The 25,887-nt window shown below is 37.9% G+C and overlaps 1 protein-coding gene across 8 annotated transcripts in view; it reads right to left on the reverse strand.

Annotated features, from left to right (window-relative positions):
- abi1a (abl-interactor 1a) overlaps positions 1–25,887 on the reverse strand; it is a 77,403-nt gene that overhangs the window by 32,085 nt on the left and 19,431 nt on the right. For all 8 annotated transcript variants that reach the window (XM_073054698.1, XM_073054694.1, XM_073054691.1 and 5 more), the window contains exons 2-3: positions 18,949–19,116; positions 7,826–8,002 (exon numbers count right to left, since the gene is read on the reverse strand). In XM_073054698.1, coding sequence (XP_072910799.1) covers positions 7,826–8,002; positions 18,949–19,116 — 345 coding nt within the window. The remainder of the gene's footprint in view (positions 1–7,825; positions 8,003–18,948; positions 19,117–25,887) is intronic.

Genomic DNA, 25,887 nt, shown 5'->3' on the forward strand with positions numbered 1-25,887 from the left:
GAAGCTAAGAGCCGGAAAGGTGATTGGCAAAAGGGATACAGAGCTGGAGAAGGGAAAGGATCGTGGGACGGATGGCCTAGGGAGAAAGAAAGGGGGAGGGGAGCAGGCAAGGAGTGGTTGTGAGAGGAGCAGAGGGAAAAAAAAAGGGGGAATAAATCAATAAGGGATGGGGTAAGAAAGGGAGGAGGGGCATTAACAGAAGTTAGAGAAATCAATGTTCATGCCATCAGGTTGGAGGCTACCCAGATGGAACATAAGGTGTTCTTCCTCCAACCTGAGTGTGGCTTCATCTTGACAGTAGAGGAGGCCATGGATAGACATATCAGAATGGGAATGGGACATGGAATTAAAATGTGTGGCCACTGGGAGATCCTGCTTTCTCCGGCAGACAGAGTGTAGGTGTTCAGCGAAACGGTCTCCCAGTCTGCATCGGGTCTCACCAATACACAAGAGGCTGCACTGGGAACACCAGACGCAGTATACCACACTAGCCGACTCACAGGTGAAGTGTCACCTCACCTGAAAGGACTGTCTGGGGCCCTGAATGGTGGTGAGGGAGGAAGTGTAAGGGCAGGTGTAGCACTTGTTCCGCTTGCAAGGATAAGTGCCGGGAGGGAGATCAGTAGGAAGGGATGGGAGGGATGAATGGACAAGGGAGTCGCGTAGGGAGCGAACAGAGAATTAAATCTTGGACCCGGAGGCTGGTGGGGTGGTAGGTGAGGACAAGAGGAACCCTATCCCAAGTGGGGTGGTGGGAGGATAGGGTGAGAGCAGATATGTGTGAAATGGGAGAGATGCATTTTATAGCAGAGTTGATGGTGGAGGAAGGGAATCCCCTTTATTTAAAAAAGTAAGACATCTCCTTCGTCCTGGAATGAAAAGCCTCATCTTTAGAGCAGATGCGGCAGAGATGGAGGAATTGCAAGAAGGAGATGTCTTCCTTTTTTAAACAAAGGGGCTTCCCTTCCTCCACCATCAACTCTGCTCTCAAACGCATCTCTCCCATTTCACACACATCTGCTCTCACCCCATCCTCCCGCCACCCCACTTAGAATAGGGTTCCCCTTGCCCTCACCTACCACCCCACCAGCCTCCAGGTCCAACCTATCATTCTCCGTAACTTCCGCCACCTCCAACAGGATCTCACCACCAAGCACATCTTCTCCTCACCCCCTTTCTGCTTTCCGCACGGATTGCTCCTTACGCGACTTCCTTGTCCATTCGTCCCTCCCATCCCTTCCCACCGATCTCCCTCCTGGCACTTATCCTTGTAAGCAGAACAAGTGCTACACCTGCCCTTACACTTCCTCCCTCACCACCATTCAGGGCCCCAGACAGTGCTTCCAGGTGAGGTGACACCTAACCTGTGAGTCGGCTGGTGTGGTATACTTCATCTGGTGTCAAGATGAAGCCACACTCAGGTTGGAGGAAGAACACCTTGTATTCCACCTGGGTAGCCTCCAACCTGATGGCATGAACACTGATTTCTCTAACTTCCATTAATGCCCCTCCTCCCCTTCTTACCCCATCCCTGATTTATTTCCCCCCTCCTTTTTTCCCTCTCTGCCCATCACTCTTCGCCTGTTCTCCATCTCCCTCTGGTGCTCCCCTCCCCCTTTCTTTCTCCCTAGGCCTCCCGTCCCATGATCCTTTCCCTTCTCCAGCTCTGTTTCCCTTTTGCCAATCATCTCTCCAGCTCTTAGCTTCACCCCTCCCCCTCTGGTCTTCTCCTATCATTTTGCATTTCACCCTCCCCTCCTACTTTCAAATCTCTTACTATCTATTCTTTCAGTTAGTCCTGACGAAGGGTCTCGGCCCGAAACATCGACTGTGTTTCTTCCTATAGATGCTGCCTGGCCTGCTGCGTTCCACCAGCATTTTGTGTGCCATGTACAATTCACTGCATTTACATTGAACTGGAATATTCCTCCAGAGGAAAAAAAATCTGATAGAGCTGTGAAATTCCCCTGGAAGCAAATATTTCACATAATGTTAGTACTAATGCTAATTGGAAACATATAATCCTTAATTATAAAATGGAATGTGCTCATAAAATTACTAAGAAATTTGTAGAGTTTACTGTAAATTATTTATCCCCACATTCATGTTGTGTCACATATATAACAAAATATTACAAATAGACTGCTTCCTGCCTTGAAACCACACGCGTTCTGCTACTAGCAGGAAATAACATCTCAGGTGTTGATCCTTTCAGATCAGAGTCAGTTCAGAGAGAGGTTTACACCTAATATAATAACATCTGTTCAATCATGATGCTAACTTATTGCTCAGCATTCAAGTAAAATTTGAACAGCAGCTTTATTTTTGTTTGGAAACCAATTGTTTATCATTTACCAAAAATGTTCTGATTACAGACTCCATTCATAATTGTGTAGTTTACTTCTGTATCAATTTCTAATCTTGAGCGAGCTGAACCAGCAAAGTGAAAATTGGGGCAAGTTTTCCCACAAATCTTTACTATTCTCTGCATGGAAAACTTAAGCTTTTTTTGGTAATAGCTTCTCTTTCCTCAAGTATTGTCAGGTGCCATATGATACTGATCGGAAGGAAACCTGCAGTGTGGATGGAATAGAGCAAATCTCTCTCATTACATGCTATTTTTTGGCTTCAGAATTCCAGTAATTGGACAGGACTTGATTGATAGCCAGCACAGATGCAGTGGGTCAAAGGGCCTGTTTCTATGCTGAATGAATCTATTATAACTGATTCAAAATGAAATACAATAAAGCCTTTCCAAAGATCTGATAATCTTCCACATAGTTGTTTATGAAATCTTTTAGTCTGTTAATTCCTTCAATTCTAAAAAAGTAAAGTTCAATGTATTGCATTACAGTAGCATCACAGAAATATTTAGTTGAAATCAGAAACACTACATCAAATATTCATCTTTCCATATCCATATTTTGATTGCAAGTCAAAAGTACTACAAATGCGACAAAATTCCTTTCACTGAGTCACACTTAATAACATTGAGCCAGATTTCAAACTATAATTTTGTTTCATAACTATAAACTTGAATATCATGTTATTAATATCTCAATACCTCTCCTAGTGCAATTGGATCCTATATTTCCTCACTTCCAGACCCATCAGTCCAGATTGGCAACATCCCCTTCACGATCCCCATCAGCACTGGTGTACAATGCTGTGTGCTTAGTCCTCTGCCCTACTCACTTTACACTTATGACTTTGGGGCTAAGCACAGCTCCAACACCATATTCAAGTTTTTCGGTGACATCACTCTCCTAGTCCTAATCAAAGGTAGTGATGAATTAGCATGCAGGATGGAGACTGAAAATCTGCCTGAGTGGTACCATAACAGCAACTAGTTACTCAATGTCAGCAAGATCAAGGAGCTGATCACATACTTTAGGAGATGGAAAGCAGAGGTCCTCATTGGAGCGTGAGCGATGGAAAGGATTTGCAACTTTAAATTCCTTGGGAGTTATTTTGAATGACCTGTCCTGGGCCCAGCATGCAAGTGCAATTACAAAGAAAGCACAGCAGCACCTGTACTTCCTTAGGAGTTGTGGAGATTTAACATGACATCCAAAATTTTGACAAACTTCTTTAGATGTGTAGTGGAGAGTACATTGACTGGCTGCATCAGAGCCTGGTATGGAAGCACCAATATCCTTGAAGAGAAAATCTTACAAAAAGTAGTGGATAAGCCAGTCCATCACAGGTAAAGCCCTCCCAACCATTGAGTACATAAACATGAAACACTGTCACAGGAAAGCAGCATCCACCACATGCTCTCTTCTTGCAGCTACCATCACAAAGGTGGTACAGGACCCTCAGGACTAATTTCACTAAGTTCAGGAACAGTTACTGCCTCTCAGCCATCAGGCTCTTGAATTTAAAAAGGGATAACTTCACTTGGCCCATCATGGAAATATGCCCACAACCAATGGACTCACTTTCAAGGACTCTTCATCTCACACTCTCAATATTTATTGTTTATTTATTTATTTATTATTTATTTATTATTATTTTTGTATTTGCAGAGTTTGTTTTCTGTACATCCTAGTTAGGCTGTATTTCATGGATTCTGTTATTATTCTATATATTGAGTATGAGCACAACAAAATGAATCTCAGCATTGGATTTGGTGTCATATATGTACTTTGGTAATAAATCTACTGTGAAGTAATACAGACAGTTCAAAGGATGAGAGTATTGATTGATAACCTAGCATTTAATTGCCCATACGCAGCTACCCTCGAACTGTTTTCATGAACTACTCTACTCACCGTCTTTGTTTATATTATTAAGTTGCTATCATAATTTCTGGCTTCACATCTCTAAGGAGTTCTACAATGTTAGTGACTTGTCAGATCAGAATTACATCCTAATCCATTTCTTGGGATATGTATATACCTCAATTAAGATACTTGTACTAGTTTGCTATGCAAAAAACAGCTTTTCTCCTATATTCAAACAACTGACTACCACTCTATATTATACTAGGCCATTTCAGAAAGCAGTTGACATGCAAGCATATTAGCATTGCAACTCCAGAGCCACCAGATGAATGCAAGACAACAGACTTTGTCCTGAAGGACAAGCCAAGTGAATTAATTAAAATCCAGTAGCTTCATTGTTACTAGTGACATGATTGCAGCTCTTGAAATGCAATTTGAACCTATTCCCAGAGCAATAGTGCAGCCCTCTGGATACCAATACTGTAACTCAATGATGAAACCACCACACCCATGTTTTATAAGTATTTCACTGACTGCTAAATGTTTTGAGTTGAAAGGAAAGTAAAAGAGGTTCTAAATGATTTTTATTTGAGAACTGATTTCTCCGCAAATGAAGGGAAGATGGCGTAACAAGTACCTATCATTTTTCTGCTCTTTGCAGTTTGCTCATGGATTAAGTTAACCAGCCATGTGGTGCAAGATTCTACATATTACCGCTGGCAGGTCCAATGTTAATTTACTCCCATTTCTAGAAAGAACCACAACAGAAAAACAAAGTGAACATTGAGCAATTTTTTCTTCCCCACCTAGCCTTCTGGGAATGCGTGGGAAGTTAATGAATACACCATATCAGGAACTGAGATCAAAACAAGAACCATCCAAGTTGGATTAAAGTTTAAACTATATGAGCTTCATTCCTATCCTATCAAAGCACTTCAGTTAAATAAGGATGCATTTTATTTTTTAAATATGTAAAAATATATTCAGTATGCAAATATTTTGATAATCATTTGAAAAAATATGAAATCTAGAAATATGTCCAGACAACATGGAGGCAGCCAATTTAGCCAAGTCCACACCAGCTCACAGAAGACCTAGTATTTTCAACTCTCCAATACTTTTCCCTGTACTCAATCCCCCCACATTTCCAACCACTCACTTCCCCCCTCCCAGCCAAGTGGTCCAATAATCTACAAATCCATACACATGTAGTATGTGTAAAAAGCTGGAGCTTTGGGAAAACCCAAAAAGGTCACAGCCAGAATTTGCCAACTCCTCAGGAAAAAAAAATCCCACAGTCTGGCTTCAAGGGGTCATCGAAGCTGCGGAGGTGGCAGTTCTATTAGCTGTGCCCCCTAACCATTTTAATAATGTCATCCAAATAAACTGCCCAAAATGTCTTTCAAGTTGTAACTATCAAACAAACAGTAATAGTGAAACAAAATAAAGCAGATGAATGAAGTCACTTCAATGGAACACATGGGGGAGAATAATGATTTAAACTGAAACAGAATTGGAACAAAGATACAATTTGCTCTTTTAACAATGTTCAGAGGCAAGAAGTTACATTGCTCCCTGAAACAAGCTCATACCTGAAATTTATGCTTAAACTGAAATCTGTTGCACGTTAGGGCTAATCTGCCCATCCAACAATTCTCCATCATAATTAATTGCTGAGAGAAGTTTTAAAGAAACTTTAAAATGAATAAACCATCTTTCATCACAGACCTGAAATGAGCAGCCAATCTACCTATAGATCAGAGATACTTATCAGAAACGCCACATATGCAGGGTCCTTAGCATTGTCAAAGATCTGTCCCATCCATCCACAATCTCTTTGGACCCCTTCCTCCAAATCAGGCAAGATGTACCGTAGTATTAGGACAAGAACCCTCAGGATGGGAAACAGCTTTATTCCTGCCCCTGCCTCCCACGGGATGTGAGGTTGCCTAACTCATCACCACCCAGGTCTCATAACATATCAGGCACCAGTAGCGTTATACTGTTTACTTTTTAAAACTTGTGTCATAATCCATCTTATGCTAAATGTCAATCTTCTGGAATATATTTTATTGTTTGCTGACCCATCTATTCACCTTATTGCAACACACAACTATGCATACCTGGCAAAACCAGTCTTTTAATCTTTACTGTGACATGGAAACCAGAAGTGTATGCAGTATTATTATACCTTGGTTCTTGGTTTTATGGGTTCATAAACCTATGGCACAACTTCAAGCGAGTTAAAAAATGATTAAGCTCATGAATGGAAACAAAGGTTTATTATGTTTAACTATAGGGACTAAGAAATATTACCTGGTATCTCTTGTCACTATAAGAATGCACTTACACCACACTCGCAGTCAATGTTGTAACCACGGAAACACAGACGCCATACCTTGCACAATCTAATACCCATAAACAGCAATTTGATGAGATAAATTTGTTACTGAAGTTGCTTGGGGGTAATTATTTGCCAGGATACTGGGAATAACACCCTCCTTCAAAATAGTGTTGTGAAATTCCATACATTGACCTCAGACAGAAAACATAGGCTTGTTTAAACATACCATCTGAAATAAGGCACTTTGGTGAAATAATGAGGAAAGCACACAGTCTAAACTGTCACACCATCATTTTTATGTTCAAGTTTCTGGAACGGGATGAATTGAAGACCTTGACTTTTAACCAAACAGCTACTAAATCTTTGAGGCAAACCACATGGTGAGAAACAGCACACAAGCAAAAGAATCTGATGCAGATAAAGTACAACAAATGTCCTTTCCTTGTCAAATAAATAGCCTAAAGCAGGATATTGAAGTCAATTTGCTATCTTTTTGAGATGACCAAACACGGAGGCTGTGCTATGACAATAATCTTCTGCGAATTCAAATATTAACCCTAATTGTTACTCACAGTCAACTTTAGTGTGAGAAAAAAAATAAAGCTGCCAATTCAAGTTTTCAACATATTTGTTTATAACATAAAATAAAGTCTAGTATGAATGCATTAATCTGCTTTTGTAAAATTATAACAATTGAATACCTCTTTGTAACCAATCTGAACATTCAACCTATATCAATTTCCAATATATTTACACACGAAGCATACAATTACTGTGCCAATATTTCCTACAGACTTCTAAATATACCAATCCTTACTATTCAATCTGGAATATAGGAACTAAAAATGCATCTTCTATACCTAGGTGGTTCAGTTAAAGGATCGAGTCTTCTAAAATTCTAAAACACCAGGTAAATATACTCATGTTGAATTTATTGCAAAGCCAAATAACTTAAAAGAAAATTCATTTTACTTTGTTTCTACATTTAGAAGATTTGGACAACAAATATTTGATTTTATTTGGGGATGGGGTATAGGAAAGACTCCAGATAATCTTCTGCAACAATATTGAGCTCTATTGCACCGTCTACAACATTATTTTATAAAATGAATTTAAAATAAATCGGGTCCACCGAACCAACATATACTTAGTCTATCAGCCAAAGCTGCATGTAGACTTGCATTAAAACAGCTGGTACTTGAAACTTTAAGTATACAACTCCAAGATAAATATTCATGTATAGTAATAATTTTACCTTCACACCATGGCCAACATCATCTAGTGCTGTGTAGTCTATTGGCTTCCGAATGTATCTTACTGGTCGTTCAACACTGGCTGGTGCTATGATCTTATGAGTTCTTGATGTGTTCTTGTTGGTAGTGAGAATACCAATCTCACGGCGAGCCACTTTTTCTTTATGGATATCCACAGTCTAGTTATAGAGAAAAATATAATTATTTCTTTCTCAATTTCTTTCCACTCTTTCCCTCCTCCCTTCCAAGTTGCAGTAACATCAATCGTAACAAAAGATGGTTCGCAAATGTCTTATACCATGGTCATTAGATCTGGTTTTGACCAATAAGCAAAAAAATCTGCTTTCAACAGATAAACAAATGAATGCATAGTACAAGAACCATACAAAAAATTGCTAACTACAAGTAATCAATGTTAATCAAATAATAGCAATCAAGCTTTAACTGAAAGCAACAGTTCACTTTCTTTGGAAGTCTGGAAAGAGTCATGCTGCAGTCCTATAAAGACTTTGGTTAAATAGCATTTTAAAGAGTGTGCATTTCTGTTCACATTACAGGATGTGGAGGCTTTCCATAGCATAGAACAGGACACTGCCTGGATTGGAGGGGAGGTTGTACAAACTTAGATAGTTTTCTCTGGAGCACTGCAGGCCAAGTGGTAACCCAATGGATATATATAAAATTATGAGAAAACCAGATAGGTTAGATGGTCAGTGTCTTCCCCAGGGTGGAAACATCACATTCCAAAGGACATAGCCTTAAGGTGAGAGATGTAAAAGTTAGAAATGTGTGGAATATATATCATCATGCTGATGAACAGAAACACCTGTGGGTCGACTTCCACTGTTCCCTGAAAAAGGCAAAACAGGTCCATAAGTTAGTGACATATGGCATGCTTAGCCATAAGTGGAGTTACGGTAGCAATAAATTGCGGCATTGTGTTCATTCACGAAAAGAACTTAATTTCTACCTTTGATGTATTTCCTTTTCAGAGCGGATGGGGTTCAGACCTGCAGTTACACTCAGCATTTGGTTCTTTGTAGTGGTGGGACCTGCTCTCAGGGTCTCACAGCTGGACACTTGTCAATATCCCTAGGATGCTGCCCAGAAGAGGAGCGTGCCTTCGGGGTTTTGTGGACCTATGAACAGGCCGATTCCAAGCCAGTGCCGCTGAATGAAGTGCCGCAGGAGAGAACAGAACATCGAGGACAGCGGATTAGCTGTAGGAGGCTCAGTACTCAGCAAATTGTGCTCTCTCTCCCCCATTGGAGGGCAAGAGATTGTTGCCAATTCTCCAGGCAGAGGACTCAAGAGAAAAAAAAGTGACAGATTTAACATCATAAATCAGCACGTTGTTTTGATATGTCTCCTCTCGATGTGAAAGGGGTCACCTCTTTTTCCCTTTATTAAGGGGAGAGAACGAACACATGGCATGTCAATTTGTCGGGTGAACGATTCGTCTTTGTTGTACTGTAGATCATGGTCTTCATTGGGGGTTTTGCTGTTGCATGCTTGGTAGGTGGAGGGGCCGATGCTCTTTTTTTTTGCAGGTGGGAGTGGAGGAAGATCGTTGCTTGCCACTGGTTGTATGTGGAAGGGGAGTAGGGGGGCTTTGAGAACTGTCAATTCAATCTTTGGAGCACTCATCTGTTTTCACAGAAGTGTGCAAAGAACAGTATTTCAGGATGTATACATTTCTCTGATATTAAATGAAACTATTCAACTATTCAAGCTCAGATATTACTTCCTAGCTACCCTCTTGCTCTTAAAACTCATTCTGCATTTGAAAGTATTACATGCATTTCTGGTTGTCACAATGTACAAAAGATATCATTGCACTGGAGAGTACAGAAGAGACTTGCCAAGATGTTGCCTAGATTGGAAAATTTTAATTATGTGGAGATTGGATAGATTTGACTTGCTTTTCCAGGAAAAAAAGGGGTGACAGAAATACTGTATAATATAATAGGCATAAAGAGTGTAAGGAGTCAATAGCTTTTTCCTCAAGGTTGGATTAAAAATTAAGGTGACATAGGTTTAAGGTGAAAAGGAGTCTCAAACAAGATTTAAGGAGCTTTTTTTTTTGAAAAGCTACAGTGGTCAATATATGTAATCCACTGCCAGCAGTGGTGGTGGAATCTAATACAATTCTCCACTTCTCATGTTTCATTTCCATCTTAAGTCACATTGGCTTCACATGCGAATGCTCTCCAATATAATCCACCATGCTGCTCAGAAAATTTAGCAATCAAATTTATAGTCCACATTATCCTTGCTTGCTCTGTTCTACACTGGAATAATTGCTCAAATTTCAAGCATGGATCTACAACACATTAGTTAGGAGACTACCTTTCTACCAAGGCAAATGAAATAATACATATTTAACATTCAAATTTCCCAAGACAGATTTGTAATGAAGTTTGGAGTTCTCATTCTAAAGTTTCAAATCAGTAAATTTCACTGTCAGTATTCAGGAAAAAAAATCCACAATTCATTATGATCTTGCTTACTTCCAGAAGTCTTAACTTGATAAACAGAATTAAACATTTTAGGTTACCTTGTGCTCTTATGCAAAGCACAGTGGCATGGAAAGTTGTGCTGCAGCCTTACAGTTTCAGAGTCATAATCAAATTGCCTCTGGTACCAGCCACGTGGGATTTGCACTGGAAGGTAGGTTGAGTGGTATCACAAGAACAACCTGGCAACCCACGTCAGCAAGACCAAGAAAGTGATTGTGAATTCCAGGAAGGGAAGACACACCAGTCCTCATTGATGGGTTTGTGGTGGAATGGGTTAATTCCTGGGCATCAACATCTCAACCTATCCTGGGCCCAATACACTGATACAATTGTTAAGGGGTCACACCAGTGGGGATATGCCATTAGGAGCTTGAGGAGATGTGCAATGGCACCAAAGCCTAGCAAATTTCTACAGATGTATGGTGGAGAGCTTTCTGGCTGGTTGGATTACCACCAGGTACAGAAGTTCCAATACAAATCAAAAAGAGACTGAAGTGAGGTGTAGATGGAGCATATATGAACATAAATTAGTTCGGTACCTTTTCAATACCTGGACCATTAACCAACATTTAGTCATCTGAATTACTAAGCAAGTTTCTTCCCTTCTACTATGTGATTAATTTTATAATCAATGAACTTCAATAATGGCCTCCCATGATTATGTTGATGTACTCTATCTACCAGATAAGAACCCTAGAATCTGGCAGTAAGGCATTCAACATCTCAATTGAGTTAGTCATGCAGAGACAAAAATATCTTCAAGTTATCATTTTCTTTTGAAAATGAATCAATCCACATAGTTAAACTAATGATAGCCTCATATGCACTCCCCTGATGTCTTTTCAAACCAGTGAGGCATTTTCCATTCAATTCATGCCTAATGTCATTCAACCATGACTTTATATCAATAATGGTATTTATTCCATTCCAATATCCCTAATTTTGTTGTATTAATTTTCACCGCAAGTTTAGACATATAATGATAGTCACTTCCCTTCCATTTATTTGATTTCTAGCACCTTGTCAACAGCCAGTGCTCAGCAGAACCCCTCATATCTTTGTTTTGTTCAATAGCCAGAGCTACCCCCTCCCATGTTGGTATTCACTCAGTTAAGATCCTAAACCACTTTAAAATTGCTTAATTATCATGGCTTGAAATACCTTCCCCACCCTGCATTTGACAATAACTTGTGCTACAAGTCATGAACTTACAACTGTGGTTTTTACTCCTGTCTATTGACTGGTAGCATAGGTACCAAGTTCAATATCCTAAATGCTGCAATTGAATGATCAAGACAGTATATACACAAACTGAAAATTCAACCTTAAATTTATACCTATACATTTTCAAATATTACTGCCATTATCAATATACATATTGCACAACTGAAAAGAACTAGTGACATGATTTCTGCACACTTTCCAAAAACCCATTTAGACATATAGTGCAAACACGAGGAAATCTGCAGATGCTGGAAATTCAAACAACAACACACACAAAATGCTGGTGGAGCACACAGGCCAGGCAGCATCTATAGGAGAAGCACTGTCGACGTTTCGGGCTGAGACCCCTCGTCGGGACTGAACCAGCATCTTGTGTGTGTTGTAGACATATAGTGCTTGTCATTTCAATTGATTGTCATCGTAAGGAAAGAACATATTAAGCAATTAAGTTCTCTTTTCAGAAGTTCTACCCAATCATTGAAATGCAGCCTGACCTGTTTTCCCCCTCACATGGATCAGGTTCAGCTAGTTACTTTGTACTTTGGAAGAACATTCATATAGATCTGAGGTGCACCAAAAGCCAAGGAATATCATTCTCCAGCAGGACAGGAAACTTAAGAAATACATAGCACTGCAACATAAATTAGTGTTCTAAACTAGCATTGTGTATCTGCAAACATTCAATGCCAGAACTGAGGTCTTTACAACAACTGTTAAAGGAAATCCGATCTAATCTTGCACCAAGGTTGTTCAAAAGTATCTAGATCAAAACTAAGAAGCATTTTAAGAATGTCAAAACAAATTTAGTATGTTCAGTATGGCTAATCTGAACTCAAATATGAGGAAGGCCTCCTTTGCTATTGCAATTTTGAGGTCTATAGCTCAGTTATGCTCCTTCAACTAAACACCAACAGTTAAACATGCCAATTTGATCAAAATAGCATCAAAAAGTTTAAATATTTCAAAGGATAGCAATGAAAGTGGTTTGTAGTAGTTCAGTTTCCAAATGCAACTGTGATATGTAAGATACCCAAACTGACTGTGAGCTCTCAATACCCTTTCAGGTTGTTCCCATTACCAACCAGGCACACAAATGACAGATAAATCTGGAAAAAGTAACTGCATTTACATCACGGAAGGTAGGTGGAATCCTTTACCGGGGTGTCAAACTCATTTTAGGTCACGGGCCGGATTGAGCAAAATGCAGCTTCATGCGGGCCGGATCAGTCGGATGCGTGCGAACGCAGCTTTCGTTGCCTCCGTTTTTTCAGCCTGCTCTCATGTGTCTCAGTCTCTGCTATAACTACAAAGTGTTTCACTTTACAAATTCCGTTTCTTATGAAGACTGCCGAATAAACACTAAAAACCCTGAAAACCTGGTACCTGAATAAACTCAGCATTAACCATATCATAAGCCATAGGCGCTTCGATTACTGGGGCCAGCTTTAATAGTAATTAGACATTATCTCGCGGGCCAAAGATAATTCCACCGCGGGCCGGATTTGGCCCACGGGCCTCGAGTTTGACATATATGCTTTATACTGTACAGGACATGAAAAGATCATTCATAACAATTCTGTACATGACCAAGTAGAGTGTAAGAAAGTACCAATTTCTTGATTACATCAAAAACATTGATCAGATAAATTTGGGTTTAATCTGTTTATTTTTTGTGGTGTAATATATAATTGATGTAAAAAATTATATTGTACTAATCTTAGTCGGACATTTGTTGTATTTGTCATACTGTCAAGACAGTCTTGACCAACTTGTTTCATCAATTTTAATATTCAAATCAGTTTCCCATTTTTGACTTGTCTTATGAATTCCTTGTTTAATTGCCTGTTTTTGAATCAAACTATATATACAAGAAATAAAGTTTTTAATTTTTCCTTTATGAATTAAAGTTTCTATTTCATTAGGTTTTGGCAATAACATTGTTTGAGCCAGTTTATCTCTTAAATAAGTCCTTAATTGGAAATAACAAAAAATGAATGTTATTTGATATTTTGTATTTATTCTTTAATTGATCAAATGACATTAATATACCTCCTTCAAAACAAACAATTTTGTTTTAAAATTCAACCTTTTTGGACAAATTTAAGAGTTTTATTGGAACACAACTTCCACACAACCTAATATTATTCTTACTAGGTGATATTGATGGGATAAAACCGAAACCTAAATTGAACAAATATCAGAAAGAATTCATAAACATTGCATTGGCAGTAGCCAAAAAGGCTATTGCAGTTACTTGGAAATCGGATTTATACTTAAGTATAGATCGTTGGAAGAATGAAATTTTCAGCTGCATTCCACTTGAAAAAATTACTTATAATTTAAGAAATAAATATGATATATTCCTGAAAATTTGGCACCCTTATTTACAAAAGATAGGATTAAATATACAGGTGCTCCGAAGATAAAATTATTGGTCATCTGGGGAAAGAAATAAATATATATATTAAAGCTATTTTGAACTCCATGGTGCATGTGGGGATCTTCCGATATCCAGGCACTCTTTCTTTCTTTTTTCTTTTCTTCTTTCTTTTTCTTTTTCCTCCCTCTTTTTCATATATATATGGATATGTTAGGGGAGGAGTTAAGGGGAGGGGGGAGGGCTGATATTATATTATTTCTTTCTATTCTGTAACCTATTTGAAAATACAATTAAAATTTTTTTTTTTAAAAACCAATTCTGTATATGATACCACTTACTTTGGCATCATGCCTTAATCATTCACACCCATATAATTTATTATTAGTAACGAACAAAGGTCCCAGCACTGGCTGATTGACATGCCACTAATCACAGGCCTCCAGTCCATGAAATAACCTTCAACAATCACACTCTCCTTCCTGCTACTGAGCCAATTAGGAATCCAATTAGCTGTCTCTCTCTAGATCCAATTCAATATTCCAGACAAGCAAGCCCCATAAGATCTTATCAAAAGGAAAATATAAAATGCCGGAAAAATTTTAACAGTTAAGACAACACTTGCATAGTACTATTTTTCACTGTCAATGCAAGTTCAATTAAGAAAATTCATCCAGGAGATTTCTTACATTATGAAACTTTGGTTGAATAAGTGAACGACCAGGAAAGAGCTCCCATCAAAGCAGTTTCATATAAACACAACATTAACCTGTTAAATGTTATTAGTTTAGTTTAATCTAAAAATTCATGACACAATGAACAAACAGCTCATTTAATCTCAAATGGAACCCAAGTTCTCTAAAATAAATACACAATTTTAAGTGCAAAGGTAATAACTAGTGTAATATTAATCATAGAATCCAAATGGACAACTGTTTTTAAAACATTGCAACATCACTGCACAAACTTAATATAAATTTGATATTTACAGTTGTGGCCAAGACATTGTTATTCACCTAAACTATCCAAACCTTTTTACAATTGAAAAGATAAATACTTTACTTCAGAGACCATTAGGAAATGTGCAAATCTTATTGATATTTAAAGCAGATCAAGTTAAACATATCACATTACCTTAGTCAGTGAAATGGTGAAACAAATGTGTCTTAATAACTAACTAGTTAATAGTTATGGATGTTAAGGCACGAATTACCAAATTCAACAATCCACATTCTCTTGGTTTCATCAACTGCAAGACAATACCTAAATCTGATTCAGTAAGAGAGAGAGAGAGAGAGTGAGTGTTTAAATATATAAATAAATATTTTAAAAAGGGGTATTCCCTTCTGCCGCTGGCATGGGATGGCAAGTCTGTCGGGACCCTGGGGACTTGTGGAAACTGTGGTGATTTCTTTTGAACTTACAAGTCCTTTAACATCTTGGACTATTTTTACTGTGCCCATAGTCTGTATTTTTTTTAAATCAATTATGCTATTGTTTGCACTGTTGTAACTATATGTTGTAATTATGTGGTTTTGTGCAGGTCTTGTAGCTTTAGTTTTTGGTCTTGTTTTTTGTCTGGTGGATTTGGAGCTCCTTTCCGGGGAACGCGCTAGACGGTAGCGCAATATTAATATGCAGCAGCCTCTCCGGACTCTGGATTGGGGATTGCCAAACGTTACATGGATTTTCTGGTGTAGTCTGCTTTGTCATATGCTTTTGAGATATCATTCTGGGGGAACATTGCCTCATTTTTTAACTGCATTGCATTTGTGGTTTCTAAATGACAATAAACTGAATCTGAATAAATAAATATGGATAAATAAGCACTTGTCTTAATATGCAGTTTTAGATCTATGACACATTTCCTTACAAATTAAACTCAAAAGGGGTACAATTCAGCACTAAAGATCATTTCACATGGGAAACTGAATTAAGTACATTTAAGGTATTCACTCAGTCTCATTGGGATGTATCTTAACTAGTCATCTTCTGCACTTGCAGTTGAATTTAATGCAATAAAACAATTGTGATCTTTAATTCTTGTTTTTTTCTGGAAAGTTTACTGCATCAGCCTATCAGTTAACTTCAGTATTTGACAGGACAACAACATGTTCAAAACTTAGTGGAAAAAAATATACTAAATTCACTGTTCAGACACATAAAACAAAAATTCTGTACACTCAATTTCCCCATTAAAAAAATAAAAGGGAACAAAAGAAGATGCTGATTGTACAACTCCAAGCAGCCCTCCAATTTCTCATATGTGGCTGTATTTTATATCAGTTAAAACAAGAGTATGCATAAACTGAGACTGAGGGCAAACTTGTCATTAGTAATGCTTTAGCACCTCAAAAGATGTAAAATTATTATTTGTCAGGAGTATAAAGATTATACTTTTAAAAGTGGGGAAATGTTAATTAATTCAAAGTATTTGCAATCAGTCCAAAACTAAAATGGTATAAAGTATACATCTGGTAAGATAGAGCAATTTAAAAAAAAAAAAAAATACATTGGTTTGAGGGCTAATGTTCTTGTTGAGTTTGTGCGGGGGGGGGGGGGGCGAGAACTTGGGGAAGTTAATGATCACGTTGCCATTCTTTTTTGTACAGAAGAGTGGGCTTGCTGTTTCTCTCTGAACTGACTTCAATGGTCTTACTTTGTTTTGGGGTTACGTGGAGAAGGATCTCAGAGTCGTATAGTGCATACATACTTGTATAATAAAATTAACCTTTGGGTACACATTGCTTAGGCCACAGAAGAACTCCAATAATTACGTGCAATATTTACTTGTTTCTTTAATTCAGGAGCTATTTGGTGAATAGTATTTGTACCATTAAATGCTATACAAATGTTCTGTAATTATTACTGTTTGTAGAAGACAACTGCCTATGAGCCAGACGAACTCCTCACAAATACGAACATTCTATAACCTCCAAAGGAAATCTGCGAACTTCCCTGCTAGTTGGCACATATTATGAGAATGTAGGCGGCAAGATTAGTAAGATTGTTGATAACAACAAAATTGGTGTAGTGGACATTGAAGGTGGTTGTCCAAGATTACAAAAGGATTTAATCATCAGAAAATGGGCAAACAGTGGCAGACAAATGTGAAGTCACAGATCCCTGAAAGTGGTGACAGCATGGTGAAGGAGGCGTTAAGCATGCTTGCGTTCATCCATTGAAGCACTGAGTACAACAGTTGGGATGTCGTATTACAGCTATACAAGACAAAACCGAGACAGCACTTGAAGTGTTTATTTCTGGATGCTATACGATAGAAAGACAAACACAAGAGACTGCAGATACTGGAGCAACAAAGCACTGGAGGAACTCAGCAGGTCAGACAGCATCTGAAGGGAAATGGGTCAATATTTTGGGTCAAGACTGTTCATCTAAACTAAGAGTCTTATACACTAAGGATGCAAGTAAGTTAGAAAGGTTCCAGGAAAGATTCACAAGGGAGTGAATCACTGAAGGACTTGAGTTAAAAGGACAGACTGGGTGGGAATGGTTCCCCTGCAGAGAAAGAGGCTGACACACGAGGCTTATAAAATCAGGAAGAACATGCAAATTCAGTCTTTCTTCACAGGGTAATGGAGCTTAAAAGTAGAGGCACAGATTTAAGTTAATTGGGCAAAAGATTTAAAGGAGACCCAAAGGGCAAGCCACCAACATGCAACTCCCCCCCCCCCCCCCCGAAGAGAGTGGTAGGTATACGTAATGAGCTGTGAAGAGGTGAAGGCAGGCAAAATTACACTTAAAACATATTTCAATGATAGTAAAAGTTTAGATGGATATCGGCTAAATGCAAGCGAACGAGTGGAGTGGTGTCGTAACAACCTTGCACTCAATGTCAGTAGACAGAAGAGCTGATTGTGGAAGGGTTAAGATGAAGGAACACATACCAATCCTCAGAGGGATTGGAAGTGGAAAGAGTGAGCAGTTTCAAGTTCCTGGGTGCCAAGATCTGAGGACCTAACCTCGTCCCAACATATCGATGTAGCTATAAAAGTGGCAAGAGAGTGACTATACTTCATTAGGAGTTTGAAGAGATTTGGTATGTCAACAAAACCACTAAAAAAAAACATCTACAGGCTGCATCGCTGTCTACTGCACAGGACTGAAAGAAGCTGCAGAAGGTCGTAAACTTAGTTGGCTCCATCTTGGGTACAAGCCTACAAAGTACCCTGGACATCTTCAAGGACCATTGTCTCAAAAAGGCAGCATCCATTATTAAGGACCCCCAGCACCCAGGGCACACCCTTTCTCACTGTTACCATCAGGTAGGAGGTACAGAAGCCTGAAGACATACTGAGCAATTCAGGACCAGCTTCTTCTTCTCTGCTAACCAATTGCTAAATGGACCTTGAACACTACCTCACATTTTTATTATTTATTACTTCTGTTTTTGCACAATTTTAATCTATTCAATATACATATACTGTTATTGATTTTTTTCTTTTTCGTTTATTGCATTGAATTGCTGCTGCTAGATTAACAAATTTCATGATACATGCCAGTGATAACAAGCCCAATTCTGATTCTGAAACGGGACTAACTCATAAGGCAGCTTGTGACACGGACAAGTTGGGCCAAAGTGTCCATTTCCCCATCTGTTTACCTGCATGATTATGATTACAATTGGGTCATTGAAGTTCTATTCTTTAATGTCCCATAAATAAAATAAATCATGTGGTTACCTGCATTGGGCAATAAAGTCAGTGTTTTGATTAGTTACCAAGTAGCATGTTGTTTTATTAAGTTACAAGTACATGGCACAAGAAAAAAAAATTAAATGTCTCAATTGAAGCCCACCATTCATGTCTGAAAGATAGCATTTAAAATTTTAGTTTAATTAAAAACTCATGATCATTTGAAAACAGTCCAGTAAAGTGATCAAATCATTACTTTATTTCTGTTATTCTAGTTACAAGAAATTATTTGACAAAGAAGCTGTGCATTATAGCTTGCATGAAAATATACATTCTCAAATTTCGGTTACCTGGGAGATATGGTTAATGGAAGACTCCATTCTCCGTAGTTGAGAGGCCTGAATATCCAGCAACTGGAGGACATTGTTTGCCAGGGCATTTATCTGATAAGCAACACTCGCAAGGGACTGGGTTGTATAAGCTTTAGTTTCTTCTAGGGCCTTTCTCTTGTCTTGGGCCTGCGGGGGGGGGGGGGGGGGGGGGGAGAGAGAGAGAAGGGTAGAGAAGGACAAAATATTAATAAACAGTGCAATACAAGGACGTCAAAATGAAAAATGTGGCAATACAAACACCTGAAATTCAACACAATATTAAAATGATGTTAGTTAATTACTACAAATAAGCATAAGCACAGTTTACTTTTTTTAAAAAGATAGTTGTGAGGACTGTTCCAAGTTCTGAAGCAAAAAAAAACACACCAGTATTTTCTACATCTAAGTTCCTCAGAAAAATCACTACTTTTAGAACCTGTTAATTTGGCAAGTGCAGCCAATTTTCCCCCCAACTCCAAGCATTCCCAAAGCACCCATAAAACTTTACCAGGTCACCACCTGTAATGAAACAAATGGAACACACAACTTATGTACATAGATTCCCATAAATAGTTAGAATGACAGTTAATCCTTTATTACCACAATCTAGGGATACATATTGGCTAGGACAAGGAAGAGAACTCTTCTGTTCTTCTAATTACCGTAGATTCCGGACTACAGAGCACACCTGATTAAAAGCCGCTGGCTCTAATTTTAGAAAGAAAATCAATTTTGTACTTGTACAGGCCGCACCGGATTTTAGGCCGCACCGGATTTTCGGCCGCAGGTGTCCCACGTTGTAATATGAGATATTTACACAGAAAGATATTACACGTGAGGATTTTTTAACTTTTAATTAAATCCATATGGTAACATAAACAAATACATTTTGCAAATGCTTTTTTTCGAACCGTGCCTGTAACGCGGCTACTTTTAAATATACGTTGCGTATACTTTTTTACTGAACAACATTCCAATATCTCCTAACGACTGGTAAAAAATATATATACTGCAGCCTACCAGGAAAAGTTATTGATCGCCTTTAACTTAAAAGCAGTGTTTTCGCTCCGCCGCTCGCCCCCCGCCTTCCCGTTTATCGCAAACCGGCATTTTTCCCACAAGACGCGGCGAAACCGGGTGTGACATCATAGCATCCCGGGATGTAGTACAGAAAACAAATATAGTTAAAACAGTTCTAACTTTAACTAACAAATGAATTACTAAGCGAAAATATTATAAACTAAATAACTGCCATAAAGGCAGCACAATGCTTTTCTTCGAGTGTTTTCCATGTTGATGAGGGTGAGTACAAATGACTGATTTACAATAATTTAATTGTGAAAGTGCGTTTGATTTATCGTACAATTTCATTGGACCTCTGTGAACTACTCATCAATTTTATTGGTCTACTGTTACGAGGCAAAATGTTTTTGGCGGCATGAAAAAAAACCATGCATTAGCCGCTCCGTATTAAAGGCCGCAGAGTTCAAAGCTGTTCAAAATGTGGGAAAAAAGTAGCGGCTTAAAATCCGGAATCTACGGTACTATCCTACCCATCCAACAAGAATGCTGGAGCATCAAATGATCATCCAAATCTAAAACCAATGCTTTAAACAGCCTAGATTATATCCCTGCAATTGGTCTTCATCCCACGACACAACTCAAAAGAGGAACGTCATAATTAAGATATGGCTGAAACCAATTAAAATAATTGCTTTTGTGGGGAGACTAGGGGTGGAATCCGAAGTATTAAACATTCCAATTGCATATAATGCAAGACACGTTTTACTCAGAAGCAAGAACACATTGGGGACTCAACTGTTGAGTAAAATCTCAATATTATGGAAAATAAAATTACAGTGACACTATGCAAAATAATTATGGCATTTCTTTCTTCAGAGGATGGATGCACCACAAGGCCTGCATTTACAATATAACCCACAGCTTGTTAAGCCACTTTATAGAGCAGCATGGAGTCACCTACCTTGGCGTGTCTCCAATCTCAAATCAGAACCAACAGGTTAATATGAAGGATGTTAATTAATATGGATTTTTACAAAACTCCAGGATGTTTCAAAATGACAACTATATTTTTAATTACTGAACCACGTTGTCAATTGAATTTTATTTGTAATTGAATTCACTAGCTGGTAGCATTTACAGAATTCTCAGGAACATTAGTCCAGCAACTTTTACACCATGATGGCATAAACTGTTACTTTTTAAACACACAGAGGCATGCACCAAACATTAGACCACTGAAAGCCAGTAATCACAACAGAAAATGCTTGAAGTGATCAACAGGGTAAGCAGCAACTATTGAAAAGGGAGGGTTATTTGTATGATGAGCAGCTTTTATCACCATATCCAAGAAAGAATGTGCTGGCATTGGGAGGGTCCAGAGGAATTTCTTTAGCCAGAGAGTGGTGAACCTCCAGAATTCAGCCTGTGGAATCCCTCAAGTTTGGTTGGCCATTCAATCATGGCTGATTTATTTTCAGTCTCAACCCCATTCTCTTGTCTTCTCCATGTATGCCTTGACACCCTTAGTAATCAAAAATCCATCATTATCTGCTTGAAATATATCTAATTACTTTACTTCCACAGCCTTCTGTGACAATGAATAACAAGGTTCACCATCCTCTGGCTAAAGAAATTCCTTCTCATCTTTGTTCTAAAAGCACATCCTTCTATTCTGAAGCTGTGCTCTCTCAGAATAGACTCTCCCAATATTTAAATATCCTCTCTATGTTTTCTCTATCTAGACCTTCCAATATTCCCTAGGCCTTCAAGGAGATACCCCCACACACACACACACACCAATTCTTCTAAACACCACCAGGTACAGGTCCAGACCCATCAAATGCTCGTAATACATTGATCCAAGAATGAAATGGTTATTCTCCTTATCTCCTCTGGACCCTCAAATGCCAGCACATCCTTCCTTATATAAGGAGCCCAAAACTACTTGTAATACTTCAAATGTGGTCTGACCACTTCCTTATCATTCTCAGCATTATATCCTTGCCTTCATGTTTTAATCCCTCGAAATGAGGCTAACATTGCACTTGCCATCATCACCCACTCAACCTGCTAAATTAACCCTTTAGGGAATCCTGCACGAGAACTCACAAGTCCCTTTGCGCTTGTGATTTCAGATTTAATCTGAGTAATCCCAATTAATTGCACTGGCCACCACCAGAAGAATCAAAAGTAGTAATGAGAACACTTATAGTTCAATCTTTAAAAACAGTACAACAAATGAACCAAATACAGCTCATGAATAGACAACAACCATTCAATTTTTGGCATAAACATGGTACATTAAGCCCCTTTAAACATTATTCTTAACATTTAGAGCATGTGCTGAATGATTAAAAACAGAAAAGTTTCTCTAAAACAGAAAAATTACTTATTACTTTAGTTTTGATCTAGCTAGTTTTTTTGCCTACAATTCTAATTGTGTTGTTTGGCTAAAATTACTTAAGTATGCTGTTTAGTACCATAAGTGTAGCTTAGTGTTTACTAAAAGATCAAGGAAAATTAGAAAACACATGACTACCATAACCTCTCATTGCTTAATTGTGCAAGAACATAAGAATACAACCAAAATTTTCAAAACCAACCACTACCTTCTCCATGACCATCTCCTAAGTCTTAAAAAATATTACTGTCTGGCCTAATTATCTAAATTTTTCAGTTGTACATTTTCCCTCATTTTTCTGTCATACAAAATTTTTCTGCCTTTAACATTTTACTCACATATTCCAGAAACAATACAATAACAGATCTCAGTTTAAACCTCTTCTCCAAATCAATTCCCTTTCAGTTTTTTTTCCTCTGTCCCAGATAAAATCTGATATTCCAATATTGTTAAGAGTTTAAAATTTTACAGCATAAAGAATAAGAAATATTACCTAGTAAATAAGCAATTGAACAGTTATTCGCATTTTCTGAACAATGAAAGGGTCTAATGTAATCCATGAAACTCAGAAAAACTCCTTTTACATGTGCAAAGCTACGGAATGGACAAATATTTCAAATCACCAATTCCCCAATTAAAGATAAATTAAAAAATGCATCCTGGTATTTAAAAGCAAATTATTTCAAGTTAGTTTCTATACACTAATCAGGCAAAATACACAATAGCAAGCAAACCAATGTCATCTATTTTGCAGAAATTTCTAAACTGATGATTGAAAAACACTTCCATTACAGCCAACACTTGATATCAGGAAAACAAATTGGAATAAAGAAATTTTACTGAATTTCACAGGCCATTTGCCTAATACTTATTCCAAGTTTAAAATCTCAGTCAAAAAAACTTCATTCCATTGTCTACATAGTTACTTGAAAATTTAAGTTTCAATTGTGGTGAACATTTTAAACAATTGCCAGACATGTTTCACAATTGAGAAGTGGTTATATTCCATCAGGGTGACAGAAAATGTAGAGTTTTTAAGTTGAAATACGAAAAGTGATTCACTTTACAGATGTGACAGTGATGTATTTTGGCATATCCTGTCAGATAAAGAACAAATCTTCCCTCTCATTAACACCAACATAGCCAATGGTAAAACAATCCACTTCAATACTTCAATTGGGGGGGGGGGGGGGGGCAATAGCACCATCTCAAATGACCAGTTCTTACAAAATGAGAGCCCAAACTATCCTTCAATTCTCTGCTCCTCCCAACTGTAACCTTGTATCCATTTTCAAGTGGGAAATTGCTCCACCACAGCTAGTCTTGCTTTCATCAACTAACTTTCTAAGCTTGTTCACCTGCCTCACTGCCTTTAAACATGTTTAAAAATCTACTTAATTTTGGCTAAGCTCTTAAGTACCCAAGCTAAATGCACATATTGCTTTTGTGAAATTTTGACCGAGTCCCATGAAGCACTGACAAGCTTTCTATTAACAGAGCCACGTGTCTGAACTGATGCTGCCAAACTAGTTTTGAAGTTTGTAACACATACAAATTTCTTTGTGTGTTGCTCGGATTTCCAGCATCCGCAGATTTTTTCTTGTTTGTGGTTTCAAGTTTGTAATATAGAGAAAAGGATGGGGGGGGTGGGGGGAAATCAGTCAGCATTTCAGTAATCCATTAAATTATATCAACTAGAAAATAAGCTTAAAAATGTAGAGAAAATTTACAAGGATGTCGCTGAGACTTACTGAGCTGAATTATAGTAAAAGTGAAAACCTTAGGACTTTATTCACTGAAGCACAGAAGAATGAGAGGAGATCTTATAGAGGTATACAAATTGTGGGGTAGATGGGGTGAATCCATGCAGGCCTTTTAGGCCTTTCCCTTTTCAGGTGGGGCTGGACTAGAACTAGAAGTCATAGCTTTAGGGGGAAAAGGTGGAATATTTAAGGAGCAACTTCTTCACTCAGAGGGTGGTACAAGTGTGAAGCAAGCTGTCAGCTGAAGTGGTAGATGGTTTAATTATAGCATTCAAGAGAAGTTTAGATCAGGTGAGAGGTACGAATGCTATGGTCCAGGTGCAGGTCAATGGAACTAGGCAGCGACCAGATTGGCACAGATGAGATGGGCCAAAGGGCCTATTTCAGAGCTGTAGTACTCAATGACTCCCTTATACTAAAATAATAGTTTTGAAAAAAAGCATATATGGGGCAATACGCCACACATTAAAATTATTTCATTCCATGAAAGTCTTAAAATATGATCTAAAAGGCTTTAGTTTACACTGAAGATATTTTTCTATCAGTAGATGCTTAGCCAAGCACCAATTGCCATCCGTTTGCAGTACACAAATAAAATCGAATCAGTGTTCAAAGATTACTTGCAATCAAGATCTCAGACATCTTGATACATAACCACACCTAATTTTTAATATATTTGCACTAATTTAACTGCCATGAATAAAGAGGCTGATCAGGAAAATCTCATCCACTCACTGCAGTCACAGTCCAGTGTCCTTTTTTTAAAAAAATTACAACTTTTCAGATTTCAAGAGGCTTAGACAAGCCATCCAATGTAAACCCAGCGCAACTTTACAAGCAGCTTTCCAATTTCTACTGCTAGTCCCAATTCTCTCTAAAGTTTCAACAATAGTTTGGATTGTATAGCAAACTATGACTAACCAAAACTACAAGCAGCAAAAGGAAACAAATGTTAAAAAAAACTGTTCCTTAGAAATCATGCACTACCAGCCAAAAAAACTAAACAGGAAATGGGAGACAATGGATATCATAACTTCTTTTAAATTTATAGTAATTTGTATCTTAATACTGTTTCAAGAGGTAAAGGTAATAGATATTGGGCAAGTTGTATTGACTGCAGTTTCAAGTGTTTATATCTCCATTCTAAAGATTGGAGAATTTTTCGGAGGCACCAAATCAATAGTCTTATTCTTTAAAAAAAATAGAAAACACCGAATTGTGAAAAAGTCAGACAGTGGAATCGTGCACAAAGTATTTATTTCAGATTTCTTGATTCTACAATTTTTTTCAAGTTCTCTAACCACAACTTTTCAATTTTCTGGGTTATCAACAGAAAGAATATACACCAAAATACTTAAGATACTGAAAAAGTGCTTTTGCAAAGAAAATTAGCTCCCAAAAAGAAAAAAAATGGAATGAGCAGTCAGCCAATTTCATAATATATCAAACCAGTAAAATCACATGTTCCAATTCTTAAACTTTCAGGAGAATAGTATTTTGCTTGCATCTTTTACTCAAATTCATTGTGCAGAAAATTCCTTAAAGAATTAAGAATGTAACTACATTTTAAATGCATTCTCTGCATTGCAAAACAAGATGGATGTTCACACCAAATATGCTGTACCAGCTTATGCAATCAAGGCTAACAACAGTTAAATGCAATATGCAATAAAAGTCACTAAAGATTACATACATGGAAATTAATAGCCTTAAACAAGAGGAAATCTGCAG

This window comes from Hemitrygon akajei, chromosome 8 (assembly GCF_048418815.1).
Source record: "Hemitrygon akajei chromosome 8, sHemAka1.3, whole genome shotgun sequence".
In the NCBI taxonomy this organism is placed as follows: domain Eukaryota; kingdom Metazoa; phylum Chordata; class Chondrichthyes; order Myliobatiformes; family Dasyatidae; genus Hemitrygon; species Hemitrygon akajei.